Source organism: Misgurnus anguillicaudatus, chromosome 5 (genome assembly GCF_027580225.2).
Source record: "Misgurnus anguillicaudatus chromosome 5, ASM2758022v2, whole genome shotgun sequence".
Taxonomy (NCBI): domain Eukaryota; kingdom Metazoa; phylum Chordata; class Actinopteri; order Cypriniformes; family Cobitidae; genus Misgurnus; species Misgurnus anguillicaudatus.
The window spans coordinates 18,372,984-18,390,423 of record NC_073341.2 but is presented as its reverse complement, the minus strand read 5'-3'; the positions used below and the strand labels follow the sequence as shown (position 1 = coordinate 18,390,423).

The window sequence follows — 17,440 nt, the reverse complement described above, 5'->3', positions numbered from 1 at the left end:
CCTTTAGTTATGTCTAACCATTTAGTTAATAATCTGTGAGCTGGATTGGCGTTTATCCATTCTGGTTGGTGGTGAACACATCAGGCCAGATAAGAGCCTGTTCATCATCAATATCACACACGTTCACCCAATGAGGATGAGGAGAGCTTTTATTTCCTTCTATCTATCTGATTTACACCACAAGCGCAGACAGATTTAGATTGGGCATCTGTCTGTTTCTTCAAGTGTCTCTACTGCTAACACTCCACGGTCAGAAGACACGCAACTTATGAAGAGAAATGCACTGGCATAGAAAGAGCTGGACTTGGGCCATTACATTGTGTACACTTGCTATCTGCTTGGTAAGTCCTTGACATATTTTCTATTAAAAAAATTTTTTTATAAACCTGTAACTTATTTTCTAGACGGTATATCAACTGGTATAGTGAAACATCCATATGTTTTATACTGGATTTTACAGTAGCTTGTGGTCCACAACTCAATGGGGTTGATCAAATGGGTTGGAATTTGTTCCATATTCACCAACAGGAAATGAATATACAAATAAATAAAACGAGACTCATAAATAAATGTAAGGGTTAGGGTTTTTATTGAAGACTAAACAAATAAAGAAATAAGAAAATAAGGTTTTAATGTTTATGTATTTTTGACAGTACATACAGTATCTGTTAACACCTCTAACAAATATATATTTATTTATTTTTTTTATTTTTTTTACTGGATTACGCATTTGTATGTGCAGTCATCACTAATAGTTAATCACTGTCATAAAAACTCAGACAGGGTTTCAATGCCAAGAGAATATAAAGATATATGGCCTTGATTGTGTCATAATGCTAGCACTGAAATGTATGTTAACATTTTGGTTGGGTGGAGATGTATTGATTGCTGTAATGAAAGTTTCAAAAACCACAAATTGGGATTTCTACAAATAAATGCATACAATTTCAAATATTAACAATGTGCAAAGCGCCTAAACTCAAAGCTGAGTTACAAAGGTTTTTATATTGAAGAGCTCAGATGCAAAACCCTCTATAAGTTCATCTGGCATGTTTTCTTGTAAATGAGCATTTTTAATCAGACTCTTAATGGATTCTGCCCACAAATCGGTATTTCTGAATAGCCTGAGGCCAGGATTAAGCGGATTTAAAGTGAATATTTTTGATAAACATTAGTGATGGGGACGAGACCGCCAATGACGAGTCTGAGTCAGGACCGAGTCTTTGAAGGGTCGAGACCGAGTCTGTTGGTTTTCAAATACAGTTGAGTCTGAGTAAAGTCTTTGCGAAAGCAAGTCTGAGTCGAGACCGAGTCGAGAAAGCCCGCCCACGAGCTGTTTGACCGACATGTCAAACAACCAATCACAGTTTGTTTCGTCTAGCGTCACGTTTCGGACTCTCCACAATAACGAGCCAGCTGGCAACAAGTCGGTTATTAAAATAACCAGCCGCAAACGAATAGCATCTAAATAAACAACATTACTCACCATAGAACAACGTTGTGCAGTTCATCAACAGCCACACCAATGAAACGCTCCCATTAAACATCTGTTCGAATCATATCTCTTTACTTTTTTACACCTACAAGCAATTCAGGAGAACCGAACTTTTTGACTCCACTAACTGCCTCAAGCAAAACTCTTTTAAAGACTCTATGCCGCGAACATATTTTTGAGAATCCAATGTTTGGCTGATCATGATAACTGGTCATTATTATCCATGTGAACACGACTGATTCTCTTCCTCAGTGGAACGTCAGACCTTTGTTTTCCAGGGACCGAAACTAATCGCGGCACTCGCGTCTCCTGGAAATCCGGTGTATTTCAACAAATCAATAGATGACTTTGAAATTCCCACAGAGTTTTCAGAAAAGTGTACGATAAACATCAGACGTTTAGCCAACAATCTGTGGGCGTGACGTCTGAGGCTGAGACTACTACATCACTAATAAACATACAATGTGTGCCGAGGGCATTTGGTTAATATCATTATCTCATTTTGACGGAGGTGCCTTTTGGCAGCTTTTGCATCTGAGCTTCTCAATTCCATTTTATTTTCAAGACACTGACAATTGTGTGAATCTCATTGTATAGTTTTTAATCAACAAAATAAAATGCTTCTAGTTGGCCAATGTGAAAGAGATTGTACTCAAAACGAAATGAGAGATAAGCAGTTATGTTATAGACCTTTGTTCACTACAGGTCCTCAGTGGTGCTCAGCATGAACCGGGCTACTGTGCATTTTATGAGGAATGTGGCCTAAACCCTGATGTGGGTGGGGCCCTCATTCCCCCGAAGGTGCCATGTAAGGACTACAGAAAAGCAGTGAGTGTGACAGGAGACCATTACAAGCTTTTGGAGAACGTGTGTCCAATGTTGGCCAAGGGTGATGGTCAGACCCACGCCTGCTGCACTGTGAAACAACTCAGCTCTCTGAGGGACAGCCTGATGCTGTCCAAAGCCGTGCTGAACCGCTGCCCGTCCTGCGCTGACAACTTTGCACACATTCACTGTATTACCACCTGCAGTCCCAATCAAAGCCAGATATTAAAAATCACCAAAACGGTCAACATCACCCAACCCCTGGGCATTGTAAAGGAAGCAGTGACTGGTTACGAGACTTATATTTCGACCAGCTTCTCGGACGCAGCTTTTAGGTCCTGCCAAAACGTACGAATCCCAGCCACGGGAGGGTACGCCATCGCCACTATGTGCGGCCGGTACGGCTCGACACTGTGCACGCCGCAACGCTGGTATGATTTCCAAGGCGACTCTAGCAACGGACTGGCACCCTTAGATATAAATTTTAGGCTCTTACCAGAAGGTCAAACAGCTGGGATTCCACCAGGGGCTGTGCTGTTTTCAGAAAAAGCATTGAATTGTAATGAGACCACACCCACAGGTGGCGAAGGTTGCTCGTGCCAGGATTGCCTGCAATCATGTCCGGCCGTACCACAGCCAGGCCCTTTACCGGACCCGTTTAAGATCGGTGAGCTGGATGGTGTACTGGTCATCTGCATCATAATCTTCTCCATCGTCTTCATCCTGTTTGTTAGTTTCTTGGCATTTAGGTACAGCACCCAACGACGCAAGTGGAAGGCCAAAGATCAAAATGAAAATGTGATCGACCAGAAGATCAGTCCAAAAGATGTCACGTGTTCTGACAGAGCAAGTCTCGCCACTCAGGACTTCCTGGGTTCGATTTTCCAGACATGGGGAACCCTAATGGCTCATCATCCTCTGAAGGTACTACTGGCTTGCCTCGTGGTTGTGTTGGTCTTTGCGGTGGGAATAATAAACATAGAGCTGACCACAGATCCCGTCCAGCTCTGGTCGGCTCCCAATAGCCGTGCGAGGCGTGAGAAGGACGTTCACGATCTACATTTCGATCCATTTTACCGCACCAATCAGCTGATCCTGACTGCTCCAAACCGGCCCAGCCACTTTTACAACTCCTTACTTTTTGGCGAGCAGAACTTCAGTGGTATCATCTCTAAAGGTGATTACTTTTAAAGCTTTCCAAAACTGCCTCAATTTGCTATCTTAGATTGTGGTTGTATCAAAACATGATTTGTATCTGTCTCTATTCCAGATTTGATCTTGGAACTGTTAGAGCTTCAGAAGAAAATCCAGGCAATTGAATTCTGGTCAGAAGATTTAAACCGCACCGCCAGTCTTAAGGATATCTGCTATGCGCCACTCAATCCAAGCAACCCATCTTTAACAGACTGCGCTGTCAACGGTCTGCCACAGTACTTTCAAAATAGCGTTGATAATCTGAACGCCAAAGCAAACATGACCGAGCTTGGTGTGACTAAGGAAGTAGATTGGAGGGATCACTTCATCTACTGTGTAAAGTAAGCAACATATTTTCAGAATCAAAGTTGACAGTACAATAAATGTCTTGATGTTAAATATTTATTTATTCTGTGTTTGCCCACAGCTCTCCATTATCATTTAAAGACATCACAGCCCTTGGTATGAGTTGTATGGCAGACTACGGAGCTCCTGTCTTTCCATTCCTTGCTGTTGGAGGATATGACAGTAAGACACAACAAAACAGGTTGCTTGCATCTCAACTTTATAATCAAGATGAACTGAGCTTACTTTTGCCTTCTTAATAATTTCAGATGAAGAGTACACCACCGCGGAGGCTCTGGTCCTCACATTCTCCTTAAACAATTACGCACGATCTGATGTTAAATTTAGGGTGGTTGAACAATGGGAAAGCAAGTTCCTAGAAATTCTCAAGGAGTATCAAAGAGACCCGAAAACCAACTTCACATTTGCTTACATGGCTGAGGTGAGATTTTGGTTTTGATAGTTTTTTATTATTATTTATTAATCTAAGTCTTCAGTGGTTGAACTCTTTGATGGTCTTCAGAGGTCTTTGGAGGATGAGATAAACCGAACTACAGCAGAGGATATCCCCATATTCATGATAAGTTATGCTGTCATCTTCCTCTACATAGCTGTGGCTCTTGGGGAATATTCATCCTGGAAGCGAATCCTGGTGAGTGTGTCCTCATTTTTATCAAAAGGAAGAATAATATGCACCGATGTGTATTCACTAACCATGGTCATATGGTTTCTTTTTTAGGTTGATTCAAAGTTCCTGGTTGGATTTGGTGGTATTTTGGTTGTCGGCTGCTCTGTAATGGTCTCAATGGGATTTTATGCATGGGTTGGTGTCCCATCTTCATTGGTCATTCTACAGGTGGTGCCATTCCTTGTGCTTGCTGTAGGAGCTGACAACATCTTTATTTTAGTCCTGGAGTATCAGGTATGTTGGGTTTGGTCTCTTTGTCTTCAATATATCATGAACTTTCTGACATGCTTGCTTGAGTTAACTATAAATATACCCACAAGCTACCTTCCCATTTGTGTGTTCATTACTGTTTGAGTATGGGTTACCATAATTGACAATCATGACACTTTCACTTTTTTATCTACCATTGTTTCTTATTATATCCACACATCTTTATATTAATCTTATTTTGTCTTTTGGGTGTTCATTATAACCTCTCTTTTATTAGTTGATGATTATAATCACATAAATAATGTTCTTTAATCTGTTTTAGAGAGATACACGCAGACCAGGAGAGACGAGAGAGGAGCAAATAGGAAGAGTACTTGGAAACGTAGCTCCCAGCATGTTGCTCTGCAGTTTATCTGAATCTGTTTGTTTCTTCCTGGGTGAGAATCTTTGTGTTCAGCAAAACAAAGAAATTGCAATGTATTTATGGATAATTTTCATCTTTAGGTGAACTATCCCTTTAAGGAGAGATTTGATTGATGTATAGACAAAATTTTTTGGCTGCGTCCGAAAACTCTAAATTGCTGCCTTCCGAGGCAGCTTTCCAAGGCAGGAAGGCATCAAGGCATGTCCGAATTCGATGTTAGGTTTACTTCCTGTCTCCTGAGATACCTATGCGTGGGCGTACATTAAAAATGTGATTGGCCAAGCCTAGTCGAGTTCGAAAAAATAAAATGGCGGCCAAGGACGCGACTGGAGCACAAATTTAGTGTAAATAGATTTTCACTTTTTACACCTTTTAATTGCATTTCTAGCGAGAAATTAGTCTTGTAGTTTTCAAATATGTGATTAGTTATCACAAAGGGGCTCTCTGTTTATGTTTCAAACACGCTGCCTTTGAAGTGTGTCCGAAAGTCTTTCTTTGAGCTGCCTTCATGCCTCCGAAGTCATTTCCTCATGAGGCAGCGAGGCAACGAGTCACTGCCTTGAGTTTTCGGACGCAGACATAGACACACACAATGGGATCCATTACTGTGGTTACCTGGATACTGCCTACCAGCGGTCTGCGTGTGTGTTTGCGGTGTTTACGGTGTAGGTTCCGCGTCGGTTTTCATTCATACTTTTGCGTCGTTGTCCACGTCGACGTGCAAAAACACCCACAGACCGCTAGTAGGCAGTATCCACTAGGGATGGCTGCCATGAAACAGTCGTTCCGAAGCTTTGCGAGATCCCGAAGCTCAGATGTGTCGAAACCATAGACTGTAAAAAAGATGGATGAAGCCTATTCGCTCTCTTACATTGGTGAAAAGTGAAGCCGCCTGTGTCCGGATATGGCGCTGACATCTTGGGTCTTGATTTCGGGACCAGTCCTGCGCAATAGTGAGCAGGAAGTAAAGCCGCGAAATCAAGACCCCGCCCTCGCTCTCGCAGAATGTGCATAGTAAATGACAGAAACCAGCTTCGGAAAAAAGATAATTGAAGTGTAATAATTTTTTTTTTGTTAGTCTCAAGTCCCATTGAATAACATGGGTCCGCGTAGATCTGAAGCGCTGTTAAAAATTTCGCGAGGTGCATGTCAGGCTACACACAGGCTACGGATAGCCTACGCCAGGGGTTTTCAAACTTTTTGTGTGTGTGGACCACTATTTGTAATCAAGAATTTTCGCGGACCACCACATAATAAAATATGTCTACACAAAGTCCTGAATTTATCTCCACCTCTAAATAGGTTTACTAGCACTAAAACTATAACTGGTCATCACATAAGTACAACAGATTCATAAAACATTTCTTTAAAAATATATTATTTTATATTTTATTTTGCCTTTACATGCACCACCTGCAGTACCTTCATGGACCACTAGTGGTGCGCTAACCACAGTTTGGGAATGGCCGGTTTACGCCGTAGCTACAGCGTAGAACTTACGCACGACTATAAATCGGGCTTAAATGACAACCGACGCGGAACCTACGCCGTCGCGGCTACGCCATAGGAATTCTATATAAACATAGATTTTTGTCAAAATTGTGTTGCTGCTTTCAAATTTAATTTTATTGAAATACAATCAAAATGACTGTACAAGTAATTTTAAGTAGATGTAACTTAAAAAATTTAATTTGTTTATTTTGATGATGACTCATTGTTTATATCAGCTGAATACAGTGAACACTGACTCTCATCATATATCGTCTTTCTCAGGTGCTTTGAGCACAATGCCTGCTGTAAGGTCTTTCGCCCTGTATGCTGCATTGGCCGTGCTAATGGACTTTATACTCCAGATGACGGCTTTTGTGGCTGTGTTGTCGCTTGATGCTCGACGTCAGGATGCAAACCGCTGCGAGATTGCTTGCTGTGTTACTGTAAAAACCCCACGCCCCTCCAAACCTAACAAGGGGTTCCTCCTCCCATTAATGAAAAAATACTACGCTCCTGTGCTGCTGAACCCCATCAGCAGGATAATAGTGGTACGTTGTTGCTACCTTAACACCTGCTGTATTAACAGCATTTATGTTACTCATTTATGCTGATATTATCAATGTAAATTTAAATGTGTCTAATCAGAAATGTGTTTTTCAGTCTGAATTAAGTTTCATATGCTTTCATGTTATCTTAGATGCTGGTGTTCTTTGCAATGTTCTGCGCCTCTGTGTTCCTCTTGTTTCATGTTAAAGTAGGCTTGGATCAAGAACTTGCCATGCCAACTGTAAGTTTATTGAACACTCCCCTATACAACCTAAAGTATTTTTATGATGTAATAGCCGTTCCATTCGGTGGAAGATAATGAAACAATTTCAATTCAAAGGATTTTTGTGATGAGCAGCTACAGTATGCAACAATAAGTAATGCTGGGGTTAATTTGGCTTGACTGTATATTATTCTCTAAGCATTGTCTTTCATTGTCTCTCTTTCTGTGTGTATTATGATTATTAGGACTCCTACATGTTGGACTACTTTGCATATCTCTATAAGTATTTTGAGGTCGGCGTGCCCACATACTTTATTACAACCAAAGGGTTTAACTTCAATAGCGTGAATGGCACGAACGCTGTGTGTTCTAGTGTGGGATGTGACCAGTTCTCCCTTACTCAAAAGATCAGATACGCCACCGAATACCCCGAACGGTGAGAACTATATATCAATCGATTTATATCTGTAGACTTACGAAGCATCAGGATGCCCTTTTGTTGATTATTCTGATTGTTTAATCAAACTAAACATACTTCAAAAGTCATCTGCATAATATACTATACACGACCAGTTAAAGTTTTGCACGTGTGACTCAATTTTTCTTATGATCGTAAAATGCAAATGAGCTGATCTCTGTACTGTGCCGGCAGTGCCGTGGTTGGATAGTGCAGATTAAAGGGCGCTATTATCCCCTTCTGACATCACAAGGGGAGCCAAATTTCAATTACCTATTTTTTACATGCTTGCAGAGAATGGTTTACCAAAACTAAGCTACTGGGTTGATTTTCACATTTTCTAGGTTGATAGAAGCACTTGGAACCCAATTATAGCACTTAAACATGGAAAAAGTCAGATTTTCATGTCCCCTTTAAATCCTAAATGCATTAAGTGCTTAAATGCATCAAAACATTTTGTAGACACTGCCTATATGAATCTTAAACCATTTAATTAAGGTTTATTTCTAATGAATGAAATACACTGTAAAAAATACTTTGCTGCCTTAAACTTTTTTGTTGAAGTCATTTCAACTTACTATTATTTATCTCGACTAGAAATGAGTTGTTATAACTACAGGTAAGTTGTTATAACTCATAAAATTAAGACTTTTCTCAACTATATTTTATAAGTTGTGACAACTCATCTCTGTTGACATGACTTGCAAATCCGAGCCGATTCAACAAAAACCCCTAAGGCAGCAAAGTATATTTTACAGTGTTGATATTTCATAGTCTTAAAGATGTTATTACTGTAAAATGTAGAAATAAAATAGAATTACTACAAAATTAAAGAATTCGGTAACATTGTACAACAAGGTTTTATTTGATATCGTTAGTTAACAACATCAGTTAACATAAACGAACTCTTACTCTTACTTCTCCGTATATTCACCTTAGTTTTATGTTAATTTTAACACTGACACATTTTATGTCTGTTAACATTAGTTAATGCACAATAAACTAATATGAATCAACACAAATAATTATTTTTGTATTTAAAAGCAATAAACATTTATTATTGCTGTAAAAATATTGCTAATTGTTAAGTCGTGTATTGACTAATGTCAATGAATGAGATCTTATCGTGAAGTGTTACAAAGAATTCAAATATAATCTCTGTTCTTTGAGCAGTAGGCTACCCTTTAAGTCATTTACCTGTAACATCAGACCTTGAACTTATGCATTTCTATTACTGATCTCAAAAGTCCATTTAGTGACATAACCCTGTCAAGTGTTAAAGTTTGAGAATCATACAATGACAAAAGTCTATTTTTAAAGAGCACTTTTTATGCATTTTATTCAGAATGAAAAATGTACAATGTATAATACCACTGAGTTAAATGTTTATAATCCACATTGAACACTTATATTTATTAAATATATTGAGTTTGTTGTAACATTACCACATACTTGATTTCTCTAGATCTTATTTGGCTATACCAGCATCCTCTTGGGTGGATGACTTCATTGATTGGCTAAACCCTGGATCCAAATGTTGTCGCCTCTATACCAGGGGTCCAAACAATGGCACATTTTGTGCGGCAAATGAGAGTAAGTGTTCAAAATGTAATATTTGAAGAGTTTGGTTCCAAAACGCGATAAACGGCATTTTTGAAAAAAATGAGTTACTGCCAAAATCAGTATTATATCAGGTCAGTAGTTAAAAGTAAATAATTAATTTTATGCAAAATCCAATACCCGCCGTGATATTCTGTCATCTTTTCTCCCTTTTTTCCCAAAATGCGACAAACGCCACTCCTGCTTTTTTACAGAACGCAATAAATCCATTTCTGATATTACAGCGGACCATTCACGCAATGTAAACAAACATGGCGGCGCGCTGAGTACACGGAGTCCTAGTTTTCCTCATCTACTTTGTACTTCGTGATCAACAAACAAAACAAAATAATACTTTAATAGCATTGCCAAACCTGTGATGGTTTTCTGTGACGGGAAAGAAACGTAAGCCATCAACAGCTAATAATTTCCGCGAGAGGCACTCGGTTGCTTGTTCTCCAGACAGCATCAAGCTTCTCATGCTAAAACATTGTGTTCTTACAAAGTAAGTGTTTTGGTTAATGCCATTAATGTTTATTTTTTAATCATTGTATACCACTAGTCAACTAAATAAATATAAAATGGTAAAGATGAATGCACATTTATACATTGATTTAATAGATTTATAGCATTTTGAAATAAAAAACTGCATGGATTTATTGAATTTTGTGGAAAAAAGAATTCGTTTTTATAATAAATCTTTGAAAATCAAGTTATGGATTTGAATTTTTTATGTTTTTATAACCTAAAGATGCTATGTGAAAGTTTGTAACAGAAAATAGTGGTTTTCATCTTGTCACTTTCTTGGTATAGAAAACACGTTTTTACCGAAATTTGTCAAAATGGATTTATTGCGTTTTGGAACCAAACTCTTCATTTACACTCTGAAAAATAAACGTGGTAGAAAAGGAACTTCACAGCAATGCCACATGCGGAAAAAAAACATGTTTCAGTCAAAGATTTTAAAAGCAAAAAAAATTCCACTATAAAAAAGCTTTATTGAAACAGAAAGGTTCTTCAGATGTTAAAGGTTCTTTATTGAACCATTTAGCTCAAACGGTTCTGAATCATTTAGTACCTTTATTTTAAGAGTGTGTATTATTGATCTGTTTTAGTTCAATGCAATATTTAAAAGAAAGAACTAATTATAAACTTTCCTAACTGCAGGCGATTATCTGTGTTTAAAGAAGTGTATGACAAGACCCCCAAATGGTGTTTTGCGACCAAATACTGATGAATTTAACAAGTTTCTACCAGACTTTCTTGGTAACAGACCTGACCTGCAGTGTCCAAAAGGGTAAGACTTGTTACTTGTATGATTGAATAAAAGGTTGAATTTAACACTTAAAACCCATTATTGCGTTTCATTTCCAGAGGCTTGGGAGCATATGATAAAGCTGTAGTCATAGACAATGCTACTGGGGAAATAACAGGTGAGATACATTCATATTTACTGTTCTGTATGTGTGTACCTTTAAAGCATAACCGTTTAATCCTACAGAATGGGTGACTTTTTCAATTGAATAAAGCGATTTTTAAAAGTATGCATCTTTACACTGCATTGTGCCATCTCAAACTAAATTAACTTTAAAGGTGCACTCTGTAATTTTTAGAAGAATCTCTGACAGAAATGCAATATAACTATATTATCATTGGTGTATAAAGACATTACAAAATGAACTGTATTCATTTTACCTTTACCTTACCTTTTCTACATGCACCGAAGGGTCCCTTAATGGAACACTCCTTTTTTTTTTGAAAATATGCTCATTTTCCAGCTCCCTACAGTTGAACATCGGATTTTTGCCGTTTTGGAATCCATTCAGTTGATCTCCGGGTCGGGCACTAGCACTTTTAGCATAGCTTAGCATAATCCATTGAATCTGATTGAATAAAAATATAATTTGTTATACTATCATTCCGGCGTAATAATCAAGGAATTTGCTGCCTTGATATTACTCTCCGCCCAAAAATAGTCCCCTTGGTAACTTTCAATAGCAGGGGACTATTTTTGGGCAGTGCATATTAACATTTTTGAGCACAATGCTAATGGTCTAATCAGATCCAATGGATTATGCTGAGCTATGCTAGGGGTGGTACCGCCAGACCTGGAGATCGGCTGGGTGGATTTCAAGACGGTGGGAATCAAATGTTTAGCTCTAGTGGAGCTGAAAAATATGCCTATTTTTAAAAAAATTGGAGTGTCCCTTCAAATGGAAGTCGCCATTTTGCACCGTCCTGTTTCTTCAGTAGCCCTAAACCGACAAACTGCTCTTTACAGCACCTCTGTCACTACGTTGTTTCAAACAATTACGTGTTTGTCCTGTGGCAGCTACTGAAAGGGAGGGCTGAGCTTTGGACTGAGCTGTTGGTTTCAATTTACAGTCTCACCATTAGATGACGCTACAAATCTGCACAGTGGAACTTTAACATACACTAATAAAAATAAAGGCAGCAGGCTCCTAAATAGTTCTTCACAGCGATGTCATAGAAGAACCATATTTGGTTCCCTAAAGAACCATTCAGTCAAAGATTCTTGAAACGTCCTTTCCTTTATGGAAACATACAGCGAAATAATGGTTCTTCAATGCCATCGTAGAGCATCTTTGTTTTATGAGTGTATGTTGGGATAATTATTCCTACAAAATGGTACAAATCCTATACAAATCCACATCACATTCAAGGACAAAAAACTACAAGGTGCTACAGTACATAGGGGTGCACCGATTTATCGGCTGATGATGCTTGCTATGCTTCTCAATGAATTATGGTTAAATGCCGCTACATCCAAAAGCTAGAGGGCGCTCTTGTGCAAAAACTCAATATGCGCTGCAGACGAAAAACCATACACACGCAGCTCCAGGAAATGGCTTAAGGATATATTTACATTGCTGTTCTTCAAACCTTTTCAGGTATTTTCATGATAATTTCAGATTGATAAGGACTTACTGATCAAAAGCCGTAGTACATGAAATAGCTGTGAATAAACTCGGCTGTGCGATCCAGAATAGTAATCGGCCAGGTATTATTAGTGTATATCGGCATTTATCAGTGCACTTCTAGTGCTACACATTTTTATGGTGATTTTCCACACATGCCCACCATTCAGGTATTAGAATGATCCACCAATTCTAGTCACCACTAACCATCACGTCTCTCTCTTTATCAGCCTCTCGCTTCATGGCCTACCACACTCCTCTGGTGAACTCTCAGGAATTTACAGCAGCTCTGGCGAAGGCGAGAGAACTGGCCCACGAAATCACCATGACTATGAGAAAGATACCCGGTACCGATCCTGACTTTGAGGTCTTCCCTTACACGTAAATGTCCCGGTCTTATCATTCTGTGCTTAAAATCTTCACCCTTGCTGCGTCTTGTTCATGATAAGATATGTAGAGATAATGAACGACCTTAACGCAATTAAATGGTAACGGGAGTCCTTGAACTACTTCATAAATTGCAAAACTACTGAACAAGACCTTGAGCAACTTGATTAATCTCAGTGCATTACAAGATTAAACATTTCTGTGTGATCGATGATCTTAATAAATAATGTTTGCAGTATCTGCATGCTAACGTAACTTTTCTTTTATCACGCAGTATTACATACGTGTATTACGAACAGTACCTGACTATTGTGAACGAGGGCGTGTTCAACATCTGCATGTGTCTACTTCCCACGTTCATCGTGTGTTGTATCCTGCTCGGTATGGATTTGAGATCAGGCTTTTTAAACCTGCTCACCATAGTGATGATCACTGTGGATACGGTTGGCGTCATGACGCTGTGGGGCATCGATTTCAACGCCGTTTCACTTATTAACCTTGTAACGGTGAGTGATTCAAAGAAACACAATGTTTGCGGTTCATCTACTGATAAGAGTGTTCAATATTGCTATTTTAATAATCATGTCGCTGTCATTAAAGCACAGTTGGAGGAGCTTTGCAATAACAATGTAAAGGTCATGGGTTCGATCCCAAATGTAAATGTCACATTGTTTTCCAGGCTGTTGGTATATCAGTGGAGTTTGTTTCTCATATCACACGCTCATTTGCTCTCAGTACTTGCCCCACAAAAGTGGAAAGAGCAAAAGAAGCCACAGCTAACATGGGAAGTGCGGTGAGTACCATCAGACTCACATTAAAAAAGACATCTTGGAAAAACAGATTGCAGCTATTTTTCCAGGAGGCATATTAGTACATCTTGTCTATTTGCCTGGAGAAAGTCAATAATATCCAAAACAAATAAAAGGTTACTCATGCATTTTCCGTGACTTACACCAAAGTGTTTTCTTTCCCAGGTGTTTGCTGGTGTTGCAATGACCAACCTACCAGGAATTGTGGTGTTGGCATTTGCTAAGGCACAGCTCATTCAGATCTTCTTCTTCAGACTTAATCTGGTTATTACTTTACTCGGCATGGCCCATGGACTCATATTTTTGCCTGTCCTGCTCAGTTTCTTTGGTAGGTTCACACACACACATTTGTCCAGTTAAATTTGTGAGGACACTTAAAAGTCGTAATGCAATCTTTTCCTCTTTACCCTAACCTAACCCCAACCATCGCAAAAAGTGCCTAACCCTAACCCAACCTTAACCCAAGTCAAACTCTAGCCCTAAACCCAAGTCTTAACCCTCAAACAGCCCTTTAAATGGGTGCCAGAATGTAAGGACCAGCCAGATGTCTTCACTTTACTCTCTTCGTTCTCACACTGGTGGTCTTACAAAAAAAATGGTTTTCAAAAATTGGTGTTAAACATGATTCAGATCCAGATACAGGGTTCCCACGGGTCCTTGAAATCAGGCCCTGTGAAGTTTTTGAAAATATACATACATAGACACAGGTCAGTGAAAGTGCTTGAATCTATTTTATGCAAAAAGGTTTCTGGAAAAACAAATCCATATTATTTCCTGTGTAGTGTAGGATAATATCATAAAAATTCTAGACTTTTTAAGCACACGTGCTAAACTGTTTGCTTTAAATGCTTCGCTTTAAATTTAAAGCGAATTCTGTATGCGAATGTTGATTAATACCAAAAAGCTTTTTTGCATAGTTGTGTTTGACACATGAAAATGTCTCGGGTTACGTATGTAACTGTTGTTCCCTTAGAAGGGAACGAGAATCTGCTTCTCCCTTGCCATACTTCCTCGTCCCTGTAACCTTGTCTTTGGCAATATTTCAGATAGCGATATACTTCCTGCAAGTCTTTGTCGTTAAGCCTCACCATTGTTGAATTAGATATACACATTCAGAGGCGTCCCCAAAGTGTCACCGCAGTGACGCAGCACAAGTTTCCTCGAAAGGGAACTGTAACAATGTATCTTAAAAGGTACCACGATGTAACCTTGCTGTCACTTGAAATGTGTTCCCACATTTAGTCCTTGAATTTGAGGGTATTGGACCAGGAAAGTCCTTAAAAGATCCATGAATTTGAATTTAACTAAAATGTGGGAACCCTGCAGATAGAATAATACCGTACACTACATATAGAGTATACTTATCAGAGACAAGTCATTTGAAAGCAGGCGTGTTAAAATATGGATGGAATTAAGTTTTGTCTTACAATAAAACATTAATCGTAATGAAACATATTGTATATTTGTGTTGTATAGGGCCTGGTGTGAACAAGGCAGTTCTGCTCCAGATTCAAGAAAAAAAGGCCACAGAGAAGGAACTCCACATATACAACAACACCAACTTTGAAAACAACGAAAAGCCTGCCAATGGAGAGCCCACATCTATAAAGAACGGCATTATTCCCATCAACAGCCCAGAAGAGCCTGCAGAAAAGTCAGCAGAAGAGCCTGCAAAAGAGCCTGCAGTGGAAATTAACATGTCTTAGTCAAAGACTCTTATGAACTAATTTTCCTCATCCCTGCAGTACATTTACCTCTGCAATTACATTGACTTTGTATTTATAAATAAATGGGCTGTCTGCCATTATTTAGACTATTGCAGGTGAGCACCTGGGGATACATCATTAGTCATATAGCTTCCCGTATACATGCACTTTCAGTTTGAGACCATGAAACATTTTATCAGGTTAATGCAGAAGTCAATGCAAGGCTTCCTATATCTTTTGATAGCACTGTTACTGCTACAAAACTGTACAGTTTATTGTCATTTGGGGATTGTGGTGCTCACAGGTGACACCCAGCATACAACTTGAGTGTTTTATTGACATTTTAGTTTCATGTCACATTTAACATTCTGGTCACGCCTGGGACAAAGTTGTAATTCACGTTCTATATTCAATACCTTTAGAATTAAGAAAATTTGTTGTATAGGATTATTTTACTTTTTATTCAATTGTAAACATTTGTTGAAAATATAATTATGTAATTTATCATTTTTTAAGTTTCGTATTTTCGGAAAGGAAGAAACAACCCCTAGTATCACTCCAGTATAAAAAGTGTAAAGAGAGTTTGCTCTTGTGTTGCGAATTACTGTAGTAATATTAAATGCACTTTGTGTTTTTGTAAATTCTTTCAAGTCTTGTTGAATATTTATGTTGCATATAGAATAAATTCATTTTCACAGAGAGATGTATAAACACAAAGGCGTTGTTTTCCAGACAGGGTTTGGATTATGCCTTGCCTTAGTTCTATTAGGACATTTAAGTAGTTTTTTACAGACATACCTCACAAAAAAAAACATTATGGATGTACGTTTTGAGACAAATCAATGACACTGATATACTTTCAAATATGTCAGTGCAAGCTGTTTTCAGTTAGGACAGCTCAAACAAGACTTAAAGGACAAGTTCGGTATTTTACACTTAAATCCCTGTTTTCAGATTGTTTATGATGAAATAGAACGGTTTTGACTGAAATTTGGACATATGCGGCTGCCCCAAGAATTTTCGGGTGTTTGTTGTATCAGCCCCCACCTCTACAATGGCTGCACAGGTGCACTGAAACAATCCTTCCCAAAATGCATCAAACTTTCGTTTACAAAGACGTGAAACTCACCGAGTGGTCAGGGGTGTTCACTGATATGCTCACACAAAAATCACTGCAAAAGTGTCTGCACTTTTCCAACAGGTTTTATCGTAGTTTTTGTCCAACTCCATTGACTTGTATAAGATGTGCTGTGAGGTACGGTATTACTCCGCGCCGGGAACCTTGTTTGTATTCTTGCAATTGGCAAAGGTGGATTATCGCCACCAACTTGGCTGGAGTGTCTATTATTCAAGCTCTAAGCAGAAGAATGTACGGGTGTGAGGCGTTTGGAAAAATAGGTCCACAAGTTTACAACGAATGCTAAAACACCTGTTGGAAAGCATCTTCTAACGCGATTCCTGTGTGAGCACATCACCGAACACCCCTGACCACTCGGTGAGTTTTACGTCTTTGTAAACGAAAGTTTAATGCATTTTAGGAAGGATTGTTTCAGTGCACCTATACAGCCATTATAGAAGTGGAGGCTAATACAAGAAACACCCGAAAATTCTCGGGCCAGCATCATATGTCCAAATTTCAGTCAAAACCTTTCTATTTCATCATAAACAATGTGAAAACAGGGATTTAAGTGTAATATACCGAACCAAATATAAAAATTACCCCATGATGTACTCACCCTCAAGCAATCTGAGATACATGTCCATCATCTTTCAGACGAACACATTTGGAGTTATTTTAGTAAATGTCCTTGTTTTTCCAAGCTCATAATGGGAAAAACAGGGATAAGGGATCAACTTCTGACTTTGAGACCCAAAAAAGTGCACCCATCCTTCATATAAATAATCAACACAGAGGTAATTGATGCAATATTGTAAGAAAAATATCCATAATTTAAACTTTATAAACTATAATAACTAGCTCACATGATGAGTCCAAGATGGCGCCGTTACCAGAATCTATAGTTATTACAGTTTTAAAGGAACAGTATGTAGGATTGTGACTGGTACTGCAATCACAAAACTTGTGGCTAAAACTGGTACTG

General features: G+C 38.7%; 1 protein-coding gene across 1 annotated transcript; it reads left to right on the top strand.

Annotated features, from left to right (window-relative positions):
* Positions 1–88: 88 nt before the first annotated feature.
* Positions 89–16,019, top strand: npc1l1 (NPC1-like 1). Its single transcript, XM_055168509.2, has 19 exons — positions 89–341; positions 2,201–3,497; positions 3,591–3,855; positions 3,942–4,042; positions 4,129–4,301; positions 4,383–4,511; positions 4,599–4,781; positions 5,080–5,194; positions 6,955–7,220; positions 7,370–7,459; positions 7,687–7,877; positions 9,364–9,491; positions 10,665–10,794; positions 10,872–10,930; positions 12,667–12,817; positions 13,098–13,329; positions 13,503–13,616; positions 13,798–13,960; positions 15,109–16,019. The coding sequence occupies exons 1-19, from the start codon at positions 279–281 to the stop codon at positions 15,336–15,338; spliced, it is 4,080 nt and encodes a 1,359-aa protein (XP_055024484.2). The 5' UTR covers positions 89–278; the 3' UTR covers positions 15,339–16,019.
* Positions 16,020–17,440: the final 1,421 nt, after the last annotated feature.